This window comes from Drepanopeziza brunnea (genome assembly GCF_022702325.1).
Source record: "Drepanopeziza brunnea f. sp. 'multigermtubi' strain 214-2 chromosome Unknown ctg10, whole genome shotgun sequence".
Lineage (NCBI taxonomy): Eukaryota > Fungi > Ascomycota > Leotiomycetes > Helotiales > Drepanopezizaceae > Drepanopeziza > Drepanopeziza brunnea.
The window spans coordinates 1039326-1055538 of NW_027094073.1; the positions used below are offsets into that span (position 1 = coordinate 1039326).

The 16213-nt window shown below is 52.0% G+C and overlaps 5 protein-coding genes across 5 annotated transcripts; 2 read left to right on the forward strand and 3 right to left on the reverse strand.

Moving 5' to 3' along the window:
• Positions 1-1527: 1527 nt before the first annotated feature.
• L3040_005964 (uncharacterized protein) lies at positions 1528-2487 on the reverse strand (the record flags this gene model as incomplete). The annotated part of the gene is made up of 5 exons (XM_066155950.1): positions 1528-1874; positions 1943-1962; positions 2162-2298; positions 2358-2362; positions 2430-2487. 5 exons carry the CDS (start codon positions 2485-2487, stop codon positions 1528-1530), a joined length of 567 nt encoding a protein of 188 aa, XP_066011246.1.
• Positions 2488-3278: 791 nt separating this feature from the next.
• On the forward strand, positions 3279-4390 carry L3040_005965 (uncharacterized protein; the record flags this gene model as incomplete). Its single annotated transcript, XM_007294142.2, has 2 exons — positions 3279-3602; positions 3668-4390. 2 exons carry the CDS (start codon positions 3279-3281, stop codon positions 4388-4390), a joined length of 1047 nt encoding a protein of 348 aa, XP_007294204.2.
• Positions 4391-6702: 2312 nt separating this feature from the next.
• L3040_005966 (uncharacterized protein) lies at positions 6703-7902 on the forward strand (the record flags this gene model as incomplete). The annotated part of the gene is made up of 1 exon (XM_007294141.1): positions 6703-7902. One exon carries the CDS (start codon positions 6703-6705, stop codon positions 7900-7902), a length of 1200 nt encoding a protein of 399 aa, XP_007294203.1.
• Positions 7903-10735: 2833 nt separating this feature from the next.
• L3040_005967 (uncharacterized protein) lies at positions 10736-13347 on the reverse strand (the record flags this gene model as incomplete). Its single annotated transcript, XM_066155958.1, has 3 exons — positions 10736-12209; positions 12441-13221; positions 13311-13347. 3 exons carry the CDS (start codon positions 13345-13347, stop codon positions 10736-10738), a joined length of 2292 nt encoding a protein of 763 aa, XP_066011247.1.
• Positions 13348-15154: 1807 nt separating this feature from the next.
• Positions 15155-15841, reverse strand: L3040_005968 (uncharacterized protein; the record flags this gene model as incomplete). Its single annotated transcript, XM_007294140.2, has 3 exons — positions 15155-15341; positions 15391-15618; positions 15669-15841. The coding sequence occupies 3 exons, from the start codon at positions 15839-15841 to the stop codon at positions 15155-15157; spliced, it is 588 nt and encodes a 195-aa protein (XP_007294202.2).
• Positions 15842-16213: the final 372 nt, after the last annotated feature.

Genomic DNA, 16213 nt, shown 5'->3' on the forward strand with positions numbered 1-16213 from the left:
ATCGGGAGGGCGGAGCTGACGGAGCTGATTTTTTTGATTTTTTTTGGTGGTGCAGCTGTGGTCGCAGTGCGGAATGTGGAACTCCTGAAGAACGTGGTGCGGAAGTAAGGAAAGAAGAAGAGTTTTTTTCTCGGGGTGACCTTGTGGTTGGGTTAATTGAGGAGGCTGGGATGCGCCGGGAAGGCTGAAAATAAGATGGCGAGACGAGGAATGACCCAGATTGGTACGCGCCCCACCCAGAAAACGCGACAACTCTGCGAAGACGGCATGCGCGTTAATTGGATTGAGTTGAGGGTCCGCTGCGCTGGGCGCATGCGCAGGTGGTGTAGGAGGGTATGTAGATAGGTATATGTGTGTATATGTGTGTCTATGTGTGTCTATGTTACCGGTATATTATTGCCTTACAAACAGACTCGGACTCGAGCCGGCACTCGAGGGAGTTGGTGTCATGCTCTGCTCGCACCGACCGAGGCGGCCTTCAATTGATGCCTGCGGATGCGTGTCTTGGTAGGGAAACGGTGGTCGATCGGTGTCGATTGAGTGATTGATTGGTTGGTTGATAGATCGATTAATAGATTGATTGATCGATTGATTGATTGCTTGTTTGCTTGGTTACTTGGGTTGCTTGGATGATGGAGGTTGATGGGAGAGAGAGAGTATTGTGTTTGTCGGCTGAGGTCGGTCGGTCGGTAGTGGCTGGCAAGTTGGTGGGTCAGCAAAAGTACGGACGGAGTACGGAAGATCGATCTGTGCGCCATACCCGACAGGGATTAGTCCGACTCATCACATGATCCGAGACGACTTCAACTACGCTAGCCGCATCCGCAACTTGACATCATCAGTGAACCTGAGGAATGCCTTGTTCTGCACATATCAGTGCCAGCCACAACCACAACCACAAGAACGACGACAACCTCCTGATTTCTTCTTTATGTCTCCATTTCTTCTTTATGTCTCTATTTCTTCTCTATCTGTCCATTTCTTCTCTATCTCTCCATTTCTTCTCTATCTCTCCATTTCTTTTTTGTCTCTCCATCTCTCTCCGTCTCTCTCAATCTCTGTCCATCTCTCCATCTCCATCTCTCTCCATCTCTCTCTTCTCCTTCTGCATTTCTATGCGTTTATCCATCCATCTATGCTGTATATATGGATCATCTGCCTACCTACCTCACTTCTCTTGCTCCAAAGCAGAGGACGTCGGATCCAACGCTGCATCAGAAAACATACGATCTATGTTGGAGGCAAAGGCCAGTCAGAGGAACATGTTTCAAGCTTGACATCTTACACATAGTATCTTTCGGGAAGCAGTTGTGTCTGAGGGTAGACTGCTGAAAAGAGTGCGATTACATAGTATTCCCCCACCTCAACAACCTCCTGGCCCAAATTCCTACCTCCCTCCAATACTGCTGTCTAGAATATACTCCACTGTCTGGATTCTGCATCCATGACCTGAGCGACCGACCCGATTCCGCTCCATCTCCCGCAGCTTCGGCCTCACAACTCGATCTGTCACCCAGCAATGACTCTCTAGCAGCTGCATCCACAGCTGCTACTGTCACAGATACTGCAAGCCGCCTCCCTCATGCCGAAGGGGTCAGGTCCACACTCAGCATCTGTCAAGCAGGTCAACCAGTCGCCGTATCCACGCCCCAGAGCCATCCAGCACCAGGAACCGTCTTGGCTGCATTTCTGCCAGCAGTAGCCCTTTTCGCACCCATAATCGCGAACAGCGCACGATCGTGCATGCACGTTCCCGAGGTTGTGTAATTGGCCGGCCATCGGGTGTGGCTCGCGGTCCTCGACGGTGAGAGCAGAAGTCACCGCAGTACTGAGGAGAAGTGTGACGAGGGCTTTGGTGAATTTCATGTTGAATCCTGGGATGCAGGTGAGTTGATGTTGGATAGACTCGGGAATAGATGAGCATCTAGCACGAGCGACCTACCACTGGGACGATGAGGATCACTGGTAGGGATGGGGTTTCTGAGACTCCAAGTGCTTATGTATGTGTTGTTCTCCAGACTGATGAATACAAAGTCTTTGCGAGGATAGTGACATCCCTCACTGCGAGTACTCTATGCTCTATATACCCTCTGCTTCCGTGTCTTTGGCGGTCTGTTCTGCGGTTCTGGTATTTCTTTCGGCTGCTTACACTCAGGCTGACTCGGTGTCTCCGAGGTAAACAATGCCGCTTCCCTTGGGTGGACAACGCGCTCTACGTCTGGTACAGCTGGGGGAATTGACGGTGAGGCTGATGCCGGCAGCTGCAATCATGGCCAGATGTAGGCTGTTCGCTAAGCTCTAGAACGCTTCGTGTCCTAGCTGAAAATACACGGGAGTAAATTTTCCGTCGAGTGTACCTGACCTGACCAGACCAGAGAGAGGCACGATCAGTATTCAATAGCCAACAGACGCCTCTCTCAACTGCTTACATGCACTCAAGACCACTCGGTGTCTCGAGTTAAACAAATGCCTCCGACACAGCTGCATATTTATCGTCAGATTTACCTGAACGACTTGAGAGATGTGTACAGACAGACTGCTGGGCATCTTTACCGCTTCTTCTAAGCCTGCGAGCAAATAAGTCCATTCGGGAGAAAGCCATTACTGATTGACTGCCGATGGGAAATTGGCGAGGGAATGAAAGTAAACACCAGGGGATGGGCAGAGCTCTTTTTTTTCGACGTGCGTTGCTGTACTGAGCTCAAATATACTTCCCTTATCACTTTCAGGAAACTCTCACTTTGACCACCAACTGTCGTCTCATCTTTACTGCTGAGTTTGGATCTTCATTACCCTCCTCTGAGATTTAATTTGACCCCTCCCCATGCCGTCCGTACCAGATAGAGCGAAGTTGTGGGATCGCCGGCTTGAGATGTTTCGACGGAAATTACGGAGGTGGATGGATCTCTATCCATCTGTTGGTTTGCCAGGATTCCGGTGTCCAGTGTCCGATGTCCGATGTCAGGTGACGAGCTCGTCCCAAGTCTCCAGTTCCCAGCCCCGTCTCCATGATCCTGCCCAAGATCTCGAAACTGGATAAATATACAAACTTCCACTTCTCCGGGATGATTCGAGGAATTTGCATTTCCCCGGACGATGGCAACCCACCCCCACCTGCAATACGCAACGCAACCCTGTCCCCCCCCCCCCCCCCCCGGCCACAAATGCCAAATGCCACTCTCACTCTCGGCATCGATACAAATACGAGACGTAGAGGTGGCTTCTTCTCCCGACCGCTTCTGCTTCGAAACCTCTCTTAAAATCCTCCATCCGGCTCCATGTTGGCCATCTTCCTTCTGACGATCCTCGTCGCCGGCGCCCGGGCAGCCCTGGAATTCAAGGGCGTCGACTGGTCCTCTCTGCTCGTCGAGGAAGCAGCGGGCTATACATACAAGACAAAAGGCGGCAAGACGGAGCCACTGGAAAATATTCTGGTCGCCAGTGGAGTTAACACGGTTCGACAGCGCATCTGGGTCAACCCTTCGGATGGAAATTATAATCTCGATTATAACCTCAAACTTGCCCGGCGTGCGCAGGCCGCTGGTCTGCAAATCTACCTCGATCTCCATTTCAGCGACAAATGGGCTGATCCCCTCAACCAGGTATGGAGGCGAGGTTGTCGAGAAGTTACGAGCGAGAACTTCAACATCTAACATGCATGGCCCAGGAAATTCCGTCCGGGTGGCCAACATCAATCGAAGATCTCAGCTGGCGTTTGTACAACTACACTCAGGATGTTTCGAATGCCTTTGCGGAGGCCGGCATCTCACCTTCTATCATCTCGATCGGGAATGAAATCACGGCCGGCCTTCTCTTCCCCACCGGCTCAATATCCTCGTTCTACAACATCGCCACCCTCCTCCACTCGGCATCATCCGGAATCAAGTACTCCAATCTGGCTACCCAGCCTCAGATCATGATCCATCTGGATAACGGCTGGAATTGGGAGACCCAGAAGTGGTGGTACACGAGCGTTCTCGACGCTGGACCTCTCGCAAGCGGCGACTTCGACGTGATGGGTGTATCCTACTACCCGTTCTACGGCGAGTCCGCCACCCTGGCAGCCCTCAAAGAGAGTCTGCACAACATGGCCTCGACCTGGGGTAAGTCGATCATGGTTGTGGAGACCAACTGGCCATTCGCGTGCCCCTCGCCCAAATTCCCTTTCCCACCTGACGTCGACGCGATCCCGAGAAGCGTGGCTGGCCAGAAGACTTGGATGAAGGACGTGGCAGCTATCGTCGCGGGCGTGAGTGGAGGAAGCGGTATCTTCTACTGGGAACCTGCATGGATTCGGAATGGCGGTCTAGGAAGCAGTTGCTGGGACAATCTGCTGGTCGAACAGACAGGTGAAGTGAGGTCAAGCCTGAGGGTCTTTGCGAAAATTTGAGTCGGGTGGGGGCGAACATTCTTCTGTGTATGTGAAATTTAATTCCTGTATACCAATTTTTAAATCCACGACTCGAGGTCATTTCCGAGAATCCCTAGGCAGTACGGAGCGCAACAAGGAAGCGAGATGGCGCAAGGATGGCAGCGGACAGAAGAGTTCGCCGGCATCCGCTTCTCTCGAAGGTGGGCTCCTCTGTTCAGTGTCTCTTGCCAGCTACCTCGATGGGAATTGTCCCTCGTCTCACATTCTTGTCTACCGTCTTGAGGCCAGTCTCGACTGATTACCCGACTCTACTTGGAGCGGCGGTAGAGCCGTATTGTCTAGTCCGAGACTCGGCTCGGATTGCCCCTGCCGTCACGAGGAACTGTCCACGAGGTGCGGTTCTTGCTGATGAGTCGATCGATTTTGCTTGCCTCGCTCTCTCTGTGTCTATCCTCAACTGAATCCTGCTCCAACCTGGATCGATGCAATACGTACAGGTCGGCTGGTGCCGCATGCTCCTCCGCAGCTGTTGTCAAGCCTTCTGACAAGTATGTGCGATGTTTCGCCGGGTAGCACGATGTGATTTTTCTAAGTGAACCGTTGAAGTCGGACGACGGGGCGAAAGCTTCCAGCTCGCGATCAGATGGTTCGGTTCAGATGGTTCAGATGGTTCAGATGGTTCAGATGGTTCAGATGGTTCAGATGGTTCAGATGGTTCAGATGGTTCAGATGGTTCAGATCGGATGGTTCAGATGGTTCAGATGGTTCAGATGGTTCAGATGGTTCAGATGGTTCAGATGGTTCAGATCGGATGGTTCAGATACTTCAGATGGTTCAGATCAGATGGCGAACTAACGGCAAGGCGATCCTTGACGAGAGACATTCCTGTCTCTGGGCTTGATTCACCTCTTAGGAGATCCTTCGACGCTCCTCTCTCTAGACTTATCTGCAAGATGCAGTGATGCACCTCGTCCATGTACGCTGATAGCGAATATACCGCAGTCGCATCAGCGTGCGACAAATGAGTCTGGAAGCTGCGTCAATACCAATATCAGCACGATGTGACTTGACGTTTTGCTCTGCTTCCGTGTCTTCGAGGTCGTTACCTATCTCGCGGCCTTGACTACCTCACAGTCAGCCCATGATCTGCCGACAGTGCGACGCCGATCGACAAGAGCCGTCGCGGTAGATGGATTTTTGTGGACTCTGCTTCTACGGATGCGATACAAGAAGAGCGCATCACGCGGAGCACACGGTAGACGTAGGGAGAGATGTACGAAGTAGAGTGAACGGCGTTGCGTCGGGAAGGTGCGATGCGTCCGTGCTCGACAAGCGAGAACGGCTCTGGGCCGTGGTATTGTTTTGGTTCCCGGTCGTTGTGAAACTTGACCAATAGACCGATGTCAGATGCAATGCATGTGTTCGCTCTTTTGAATCGGTTAATTTAGCCGAATGTCAACCAACATCATCAACATTCCAGGCGAGTCTTGCTGATTACTGGCTTACCAATGGTGAATTCATCTGACTCTCGTTGGATGTTAGAGAGATAGAGAGAGATAGAGAGATAGAAGCTTTTCATGAAGATGTCCGAACAAGTTCTGTAAGCAAGGGATGATCCCTTACAACCTTGAAACCCGCTGATCAAAAGAACCACCCATTCAGGTAAGGGATCGGCGCGGTAAACAGTCGATTGATGATACATTCACTGAACAACTCGTTGATTTCTCTACCGTGTACGGCGGTCATCATCGAAGCTTGAGGATATTCAAAGTACTCTTGCCAATTGAAAAACAAAATGGAAATACCGCTCAACGTTACATACACTCTAGCCCTTCCAGTGACTCCTCCGCCATATTTCAAGCCTCCAAGCCATGCGCCGAGCGTCGTCTAAAGAAAATATGATACGGAATTCCGGAACATACTTCCATGCCGGCGCCATAGGCAGCAGATCTACCGCGCGACTCCCTCCTTCTGGCTTAGTGAGTAGCAGCGGTACAAGGGATGAATACTGATGGAGCGCTCCATCGATCTATTTGATAACTCGGCCTGCACAGTATCGATAATCTTCTAGCTGCTTCATCGACTGCAGGACGGTGGGTCCTCCGGCAGCTCAATGAACCAGTGCAGATGATGAGCTTGTCAGTCCGCTACAGGCCCCAAGAAATCTATCGTAACATGTAAAGAATGATATTTGTTCTTTTCTGATCTTGGTGGTTGGTCAGATCCCCGTGGCTCGCGGCCAGAATCGTATATCAGCCGAGCGCTGTCCAGCCGGTCGAACGCGTGAGCAGCCGTTCTTGGACTTCCGGTCCTTGCCTACATTCCCAACCATGAAGGTCTCGCCCCTTCTCACCGAATTCTTCGCGCAATCGACAATCGATAAAGATAATATGACGCTCCCCCGCCGGGAGTCTTGCGGTTGGCTCCTCTCACCTCCTGTCACGGCGACGTTTTCGAAGAAGCAGGTCGGGAATCAACATCGATCCCTGCAGTTTGGAGTTGACGATACGATGGAGAGTATCAAGGCTAAACGTCGACGACGGGCAACTGCCTGGCAGGTATCTTCTGACGATTCGCCTTATCGGGACTCGATGTTCTCCGATGGCTTAAAGGACGACGGCGACGGCGACGACGGCGACAACGGCGACGACGACGACGACTGGGTGATGGAGGATATCTTCAAGCCTACCACCTCCGGCACGGGAAACAGTCATTCGAGCTACGGAAGTGCGACGTCCCAGGTGGAAGAGGAGGTATGGGACGCCAACATCGAAAGCCCCTCTCCAGAACCCTTCTACAAAGCCAACGCGAGATCGATCCGCGCCCGATCCCAGGGCCACGTTCGTAGTCACGGCTTCCACCGCAGACTCCCATCGCAGACCCAGCGCAGCCTCGTCGAGTCCGAGAGCTTCAGTCAACTCCAGCGGACCCCAGCAATCCGGTCAGCACGTCGCCACAGCCCTGCCTACATCGAGCCCTTCCCACCACCACTGGCGATTCCCAAGGTCAAACGTCCGGCACCGCCGCCATTCGCCCCCAGCAAGAGCCAGTCCAGCAACGACGTGCCCACGAAATGGCACTCGTGGCCACCGCAAGCCGCCCCCCCGGTGCCCAGGACCCAAGTCCGGGCCCGAGCCAACCCAAGCAGCAGCACTCGCGCCGCCCCTGGCTACAAGCCTCCACACGTCCCTGCCGTCCACTCGGCGCCCCCCTCCTCGTCGCGCTTCCCACCCTCCCCCGAACACGACCTCATGACCTTCTCCGAGACCTCCGCCTTCTCCGACGACGACGACGACGACGACGACAACGACCACGACGCCGCCGACGACGACGCCTGCCCCTTCGTCCTCGCCATGAAGAAACTCCAGCTCAGCCACGGCAAGAGCGGCACGCACGGCGCCGCCGGCGAGAGGGAGAAGCTCCCCGCGGAAATCACGGGAAAGAAGAAGACGACGCCGAGGAGGAGCTTCCGGCGCACCCTGACCTCCCTCGAGTCTTTCATCAAGAAGAGGAAGGGGGGGACTCTCTGACTCGAGGAAAGAGAAAGGTGGATGGATATATATATATATATATATATCTACCCGCACCTCTGCTTGCCTCGCGTTGTCATCTCTTCTATGTATCTTCTTTGTACCTACCTACCTACCTACCTACCTACCTACCTACCTTCCTCCCTTCCTTCCTCATTTTCAGCAAAAGAAAAGTGCGCGACGAAGCGAGCATTCGTTGCGGCGGCGGAGTACGTGGGGGAAAAGAACCAGCTGGCTGAAAAGGGAAGAAGGGAAAAAAACAAAAGGGGCGATTTGACCGACTCGACTGCCTTTAATGACTTTCACGAGGATGTGGTTTTTTTTTTTAAGAAGGGAGGGGAAGAGGGAGGGGGGAGGCGGAGGTGATTTGTTTTTTTTTTTTACGATATGAGTATATCAGTGAGTAACAAACGGGGTCTGGTATTCGACGTTGACGAACGTTGACGACGATGACGACGACGACGACGACGACGACGACCTTATCACGTTTCGGAATTTGACGTTGATGATTACGAAAAAAAAAAAAAAAAAAAAAAAAAGAGAGAGAGAGAACAGCAGCAAGCAGGCAGAATGAATGAATAGCTGGCAGATACCTAGATAGATGCACTGGATGCTCCTCCTCCTTTTCTTTTCTTTTTCTTTTTCTTTTTTTGGGGGGGGCGAGAAGGAAGGGGAAAGGGGGGGGGAAGCGACTCGAGCAAACAACGATCGATAACCGATATGATACGTATGATAGTAGATGACGATGAGCAAGGCTGCGTGTGCGTATGCGCGCGGGTGTGTGTGTGTGTGTGTGTGTGTGTGTGTGCATCATCTACATTTTCTTTTCTTTTCTTTTGTCTGCGAGCTTGTTTTTCCTTTCTTTTTTCTTTTTCTTTTTCTTTTTCTTTTCTTTTTCTTTTTCTTTCCTTTCTTTTTCCTCTTTGAAGTTTGAAGACCTATACGGAGGGAGGGACTACGCAGCAGACAGAGCAAGGGAAAATAAAACCGAGCGGACGAACGGGGCGAATGATAATAATGATGATGAATGATAATGAGATGAGATGAGATTGAGATGAGATGAGATGAGATGAGATTGAGTTGCCGCTGGAGAACAGAGGGATCGAAACAGTGATCATGGTGGTTGTCTAATATCAATATGTAAAGAGAGAGAGAAGGGGAGAGAGAGAGAGAGAGAGAGAAAGAAGAAATGAAACATGATATTCTTGAATAGTTGCGTTGATGTGCGATACCGCGCTGCTTGTCGAGCGAGGGCTTTGCGATAGCAATAACTGTGCTCAGGGACAAGGCATAATGTTTACAGCTGAGGAAAGGTAGTATTGTAGTATAGTAGTATGGTACGTAGTAGCCACCAATCCGTCCGCTACGTAGTACGTATTCCGAAAAGAAAGACGAAGGAGGCAAACAACTAAGGTACAAATTCCAATCCACGGCCAGATACCGTATGCATCCCCTAGAGCGTGCTGTCATGTGACTCCGCTGACTAATCCCACAACCACACCAAACCAAACCAAACCACTCCCTCGAACAGCGAGTGCCCAGACCGGCCCAGGCCCGCCAGGACCGTAACACATAAAGCATCGTTTGATGTACCGGTACGTAGGTAGTCCAAGCTCCGAAGCCGCAGCAGGTCTGGATACGGTACTTCTATCTCTTATCGAGAATGATTGAAATTGGAATCCCAATAAGTAAGCCGTGGCATGAAGCCCAGCTCAAACAAGAGTTACCTCTCGAGCGAGCCTAGCCTCGGGCTATCTAACAAGAGGACGCTGCATTACCATCCATCCGTTCATTCATCCATTCATTCATTCATCCATTCATTCATTCATGCATTCATAGAATCAAGATACAGAACGAGTCGGTAGGGCATAGGTACCGATAGAGAGATAATAGGCAAAGCGGAAGTATTCGCGCGCGGCCCAATCTGGAGCCATACAACAATAACAACAACAACTACTACTACTACTACTGTAGTAGCCGAGCGTTGAGAGTTATCGCTCGCTCGCTTGCTTGCTGGCTTACCTTTTATTTGGTTTGGTTTCCCGCTGACGATCGAAGTCTTACTCACTTACTCACTTACTCACTTACTTACCTACTCACTCACTCACTCACTCACTCACTTACTCACTTATTTACCACCCCCCCTCGAGCACACAGGCAGGGCGCCGACGACAAGACATACCTACATACCTACATACATACATACATACATACATACATACATACATACATACAGAACTTGACTACAAAGGAGAGAAAGACCCTGGACTTTGAGGTATCCCGTCTTTCCCCTCGTGTTAGATACTGCAAATATCAACGGCGGGGGGGACCTGAGCCGCTGCTCACGTGGAGCGATCAAAGAGAGAGAGAATAAACGTACTAGAACCGTTAGAGTGCCAGAGCCAAACCAAACAGGAGTCGGGGAACGTTGTGACTTTTACCTGCGGCTTGATTTCAATCCGCGGCAGCGGCGGCGGCAGAGGCACGAGAAGCCCCGAGAAGGAAAAAAAAAAAAGACCTCGGACGGATGAGCATGAATCATCATTGGCAAGTTGTACATATCAATCGCTCAACACATCTCCTATCTATACACTTCTATACACTCTAATCGTACCAAGCCCATTTTATCCCCGAGCCCAATTCCAAACGCGCCCCCCAAAACAAAGCCCAGCCCTCGTTCCGTAATCCGTTATCGTTTCCCGTATCCATAACACCATAGACTCATTAGATTCGCTATATGCATCCATCATTCCAATCGTTCGGCATCCACCCAGCCATAAATCGTGACGCCATCGCTCATGTTCCCCCTCGCTCATTACATGTTAGTATATATCTACCTCGGATTCATTATCACCATCTCTTGAGTTCCTCTGCGCCCCAGTCTCTCGATGCCCAAGCATTCGCCACCGGCCCGTCCTTGGTAGATGCCAAATGCAAATCGGTTTCGATGGATCCGAGCACTGGGTGACCATCCGTTCCGAGCGCCTGTCAACCGCGTCTCTAGATCCGCCCTGGACTTCGGCTTCTGAAACGCCGCGTCGGTGAGGATCTGGCTGCCATACAGGAAGCTGAAAATCTCGGCGAGACAGTCGACGCCGTGTGGCAGACGCATATAGTATCGGTGAGGGATGAGAAGCAGAAGCGCCAAGAGGTAGAGGACGAGCAGTACGAGCATGATGTAGAAGGACGGCAGATTCGGGATCATGCGGACGACATTGGCGGGCGTGGTGAGCGGGAAGAAGATCCCTCCTGCCAGGACCGGAATCAAGATGAAGAGTACCGACAAGAACGACGTTATCGCTATCCGGTAATGTCCATTGATGAGGGCCTTCATGCTGCATGAGAGGGGAAGACAAGCAGGGTAGTCGAGCAGCAAAGAGTTCTGAGCGTTCGCACCTGCCGGCTTGCCCAGCTCGGCCCAAGGTTGCAACTTGCGCAGTGCCATGTCGACGGGCTGAAAGACTAGGTAGAGAAACATACCGATGGTCGAAGGTACGAAGCTGTAGAGGAAGTTGGACGGCGAGAAGCCAGCCGAGTTGGGTAACACAGGCACGCGTGGCGCGAATCCTTTCCGGATGGCAGTCGAAGGCAAAAATGACACTACGAATAGCGCCACGAGAGAGACGCAAGCTGCCACAACCCAGAGGGTAACAAAGGTGTTTCGCAAGAACCAGGGGATGTGTCGGAAGCGAGTATGGATGTTGTAGAGCTCGGCATTCTCGATGTCCAACTCCGCCCGGGTCCTCTCGACAAGCTTCCCAGCTTGCGAGTCAAACTCTCTAATTGAGGCACCCTCTTCACCAACGCAGTAGAAGATTCCACGACCCTTGTTGGGCGTTCTCCAGTATCCCAGCCGATCGCTCCGCTGCTTCAACTTCAGCCGGATTTCCTCTCTGTTCTTCATCACATCCGTCCCAGGGTAATCTCTCAAACAGTTGCTACTCGGAAGCAACGCGATTACGTCCGCCAGTGATCGAGGATCCCACATCAATCCTGTTGTTCTCCTGAAGAAGAACGCTCCTGTGACAATCGCCGCCACCAGAATTAGCAGGTAGATGGCGACCAAGGTCCAAGCGACGCCCTGAACTGTCGTCCATCTCCACTGGCCGTCCACAAAAATGGCCGAAAATAAGCATCCTTGCAATGGTATCGTGAAAACAGAAACCCAGAGAAACAAGCTCGCCACCTTGATGCTGAAAGGGCCGTCCCATCGAGGCCACAACATCGATCGGGGAAAGATCCCGAGGAAAAGTGCACCCGTTCGACTTCCAACATCGTCCATAGCCATGAGCGTAAAGGGTATCATTCTCGTGATAGCGGCCATTAGACATTGCACATATAGAAACAAGCATGCCGCCAATATTTGCGGCAAAAAAGAAAAGACGTAATATCGGCTGCCATATATATCACCAATCCACTCGGTAAGGCTATCGTGACGTGTTGGGTAGATGGCGCAAAACATTAACGCTGCAATCATTAAGAGGCATAAACATGACAGCGTGATAATCGAAAGCGGTCGTAAAATCGTGGGAACAAACGTGAGGTCGCGTGCCAAACTATTAGGTGGTAAGTCGACAGGGATGAAGATTTCGGGATTGGAAGACCGTCGAGGAGCTGGAAAGTTGAGGTCGCCTGGTTGCTCGGAGTAGGAGAGAGGACGTGTCGCGTTGAAGGCAAACAATCTTCCTTCAGCAGGAGAAGACCGGTGTTTTCTCACCAGCCTCATAGCCTCCCTCTCCTGGTCCGCCGTCATATATGTCAACCCATCATTCGCTACTATCCTCTCCACGGGATAGCACTCGGATCCGTAACTTGCAGGCGTGGAGTGCCTCTGGAGCGGCCGCACATCTTCATCCCGAGTTAACTGGTCGATGGCGAAGCGTATGTATGGAGTATCGTCAACTGGCGTTGGGGGGCTCGATTCCCTAAACAATGCATCCATGTTCCCTTCCCGCCGGGTCGCCTTGCCGTCGCGCTCGGCCTCGCTGCTCCGAATCTGCTCGTCGTCGAAGCACGTAACTAGAGGGCTGTCGGATGCAAATGCCACGTCATTGGCCCCAACGGAATTGCGATATCTCTCTGGTCGAGCGGTTGCTTCGCTCTGGAGGGGGTCTTGGCTGTGGAAGGAATCTTCACTGCTTTGCTGGGGCGTGAATGGCCGTGAGGGAGGAGTCTGCCACCGGATTACCGTGCCCGGGTAGGACGAGGATGAGACCGTCGACGTGAGAGAGGGAGAGCGGTCGGCCTCGAGTCGGACATCCAGAGAAGTAATATTCCGGCGTTCAAAGGAACCAACTCGTTGTATTTCAGGGCGGCCATCTGTTGTCTGGGTGTCAGCGTGATACATCCATACGTAGCGAGCGTACGAGACAACGCATCACCGGCGGACTCGACTCGACTTGACATACATTGTACCAGATGAACGTCTAAACTTCCAAGATTCATGGTGAGAGGTGTTTGTGCGGTTGCATATGCAGGAGACGGGGGAATGCATGCTGGCGGTCGCGGTAGGATTCCGACTGTATATCAGTGAGGTGAGTGGCCCGGAGCATGTTCTGGAAGAGAAGGCTGGTGGTGGAGCAGAGAGCGCGAGGAGAGGCTGGGTTCGCGCAGCCAGCCTTCACATTTTTTTTTAATGTTTCGCGTATCCGGATCCCTACGAACCCTACAAACCCTACCCTACCACGCCGGGCAAACAGGATGAGCTTCCGTACGAGATTTCTGCCGGGTTCTTCCTGCCATCATGATGATCTGGTGGTTGTTGGTGATACCGGTAGATAGTAGTATAACCGGTATTCTGCACTGATGGGAGCTTGGGTCTGTCGTTCAACTTTGCTGGCTGTTGGAACTTGGGGAAGCTTGGACTTGGAGCCTGACGGTTGGGAGCCTGGAGGGCCAAGGCCAATACAACGTGACGCGACACGTGGAAACTATGAAAATTGGGTAAACACTGCCCGTCGCTACTTATAGGTACCGTAGGTACACTGGTACTTGAGTACCGCGGATTCTCTTTCGTCCTTTTGAACTCCGAGAAGTGCGACGGGTAAGTCTCGTATCCGTAGATAGTCTTCCAAGTACGCTCCGTTCCCTACCGTAGCCGAGCTCGCTAGAGCTCCTGGGGACGAAGAAGAGAGTCAACAAAAATAAACCCTTAGCGAGAGCAGGAGAAGGGCCAAGATCAAAACTCAGAGGTAGTCTCTTTATCCGATATCCGGACGTCAGTCACGACAGAGACCCAACCGGCTGCGAATCATTACCAAGTACTACGTATTACTGTACCATCAACCCCCTCGACTTTCTTCCGCCTCCCCTTCTCTAACCCCCCCCCCCCCCCACCAAAACTTCGTTTGATAAACAAACAACTTGCCTGACGGGCTTCACACAACTACTCCCTGCCGGGAACAATACGGATTATACGTAGTACCGGTATGCCTACTGCCCACCCAACATCCCCCCGCAGTCCCACAGCCCGAGCTACTGGAACGAGGTCCGCTCGGTGCCAAGGGGCCCTGGAGTCTTTTCAGTGGAGATTATTCATCACTCAGGGATGCGGCGAGCCATTCAGCTGGATAGATAAACCGCGATGGCTGGGAGGATCCGATAGAGTTGGATCGTGGAAACAACCAAGAGCGACGGACAGCTGTTCTTATCGGGCTGGGCAGCCAGAGTTGGGCTGAAATAAAAATGTGACGCGTAGATTGGTTGGACTGGAATGATAGGTACGTAGTAGATAGAGCTGCCTGAAGAGTCTCAAGGAAGAAGAAATTCCGTACAACGGTAATGGAGTACTCCACTCACCGGATACTTGGACTGTGCTGTGCGCGGCAGATTAAAAACCCTTGGTGCTGCGGAGGAGGCAAACCAACCACGTGGAAGAAGCCAGGATTGAGATATGCAATACGAAGCCTCGATAGAGCCAGAGTTCTGAATATAAACACCGGATCGAACTCCAAATCCCCAGTACCGCATGCAAAAGGCCTTTGCAAATTCACTACCGCATGTCTCTTATTGCACCACTACTGGTCTCCATCTCTAATACATGCCCATCATGCTGCTCTACAGCTACCTGCAGCGGCACTGGTGCACCTTCAGTGACGCCCAAATCACTCCGTGAAGACCGTCTGAACTCCTCAAATCGAGGATCTCTCGCGTGGTTATAACTCAGTCTCCCACCTCCGCCCAATGCTGGCTGCGCAGCCTCGAGACTGCTCGGGGTTCCTTGCGTGAATCCTTTATAGGGCTCTGGCAGATGCTACCCGTATGCCTGCGTGTTGTATGACTGGGGCACATTGGAGCTTTGCTGCGGGTATTGCTGGAACTCAGTGCCCGTTCCTACGCCCGGGTTTGCGAGTGGGTTGTTGATGGACTTGTACTGCGTGCCCGTGCGGAATCGGTGATAGATGATGGACGCGTAGGCAAGAGGTAGCCAGAAGGAGAGACTGTGGTTGTTGGCTATTGGTTCTGGGGGGTGGGGCCTTGTTTACATACAGGAGAGCCGCCTCGATGACCAGCGCCACTGCAGAAGCTGTGCGTGAAGAGGCATTGTTAACTGCAGAGATGATATCGATTACGAAGAGGGCCGCAAAGATGGCGGACTTCAGGACGTTCGTAATGAGAAAAGTCAGCGGCTTCAACTTCTTTCGCGCGAGGAGGACGATTTCCGTGAGAGTGAGAATGAGACATGTCGAGATCAGGGACAGCCAAATTGGACCAATTCTGCAGAGGCAGGTCAGCTTCGAAAACAATGCATCTTTCCAGTCACGTACATTTTCCATGACGTGTAGGAGTTGTAATGATCGTTGTCATCGTAGCTACCCAGAACACCAATGGCCAGCGCCAGCAGCGCGATCATTATCAACTCCAGACCCAACTGGCATACCCAGAAAGGGATCAGGATGGCCTTTCTCCACGGCGCGTGCGAGTGGTTTGCGGGAATCATCGTAGAGGGTGGTGGTTGGGTTGTGTATTGCTGTGGTGCTGCTGTTGCTGTTATTCGAGGGAGAATCTGATATCAAGAGACGCTTCCTATGGGGGCACAAGCAGATATGAGTTTGAACGCAAGATGGAAAATGACCTGAACCTCTATCAATAGTTTGCGGAGCTGAGCGGCTGAAGTCCTCCCTTGCTATCAGTTACACTACCTACCTATTACTCCTTTGAGCATAACCCCCTGCCCTGCCACACGCCATCTACCCATTTTGATTCGATTGCTTCAATTGTTTCTGCTCAGCCTTGCTATGTACCTTCTGTGCCGCATGCAGGAGTTGAGTTGAACTGGATCTCGAGATGAAAATGCTCGCTTATGAGGAGA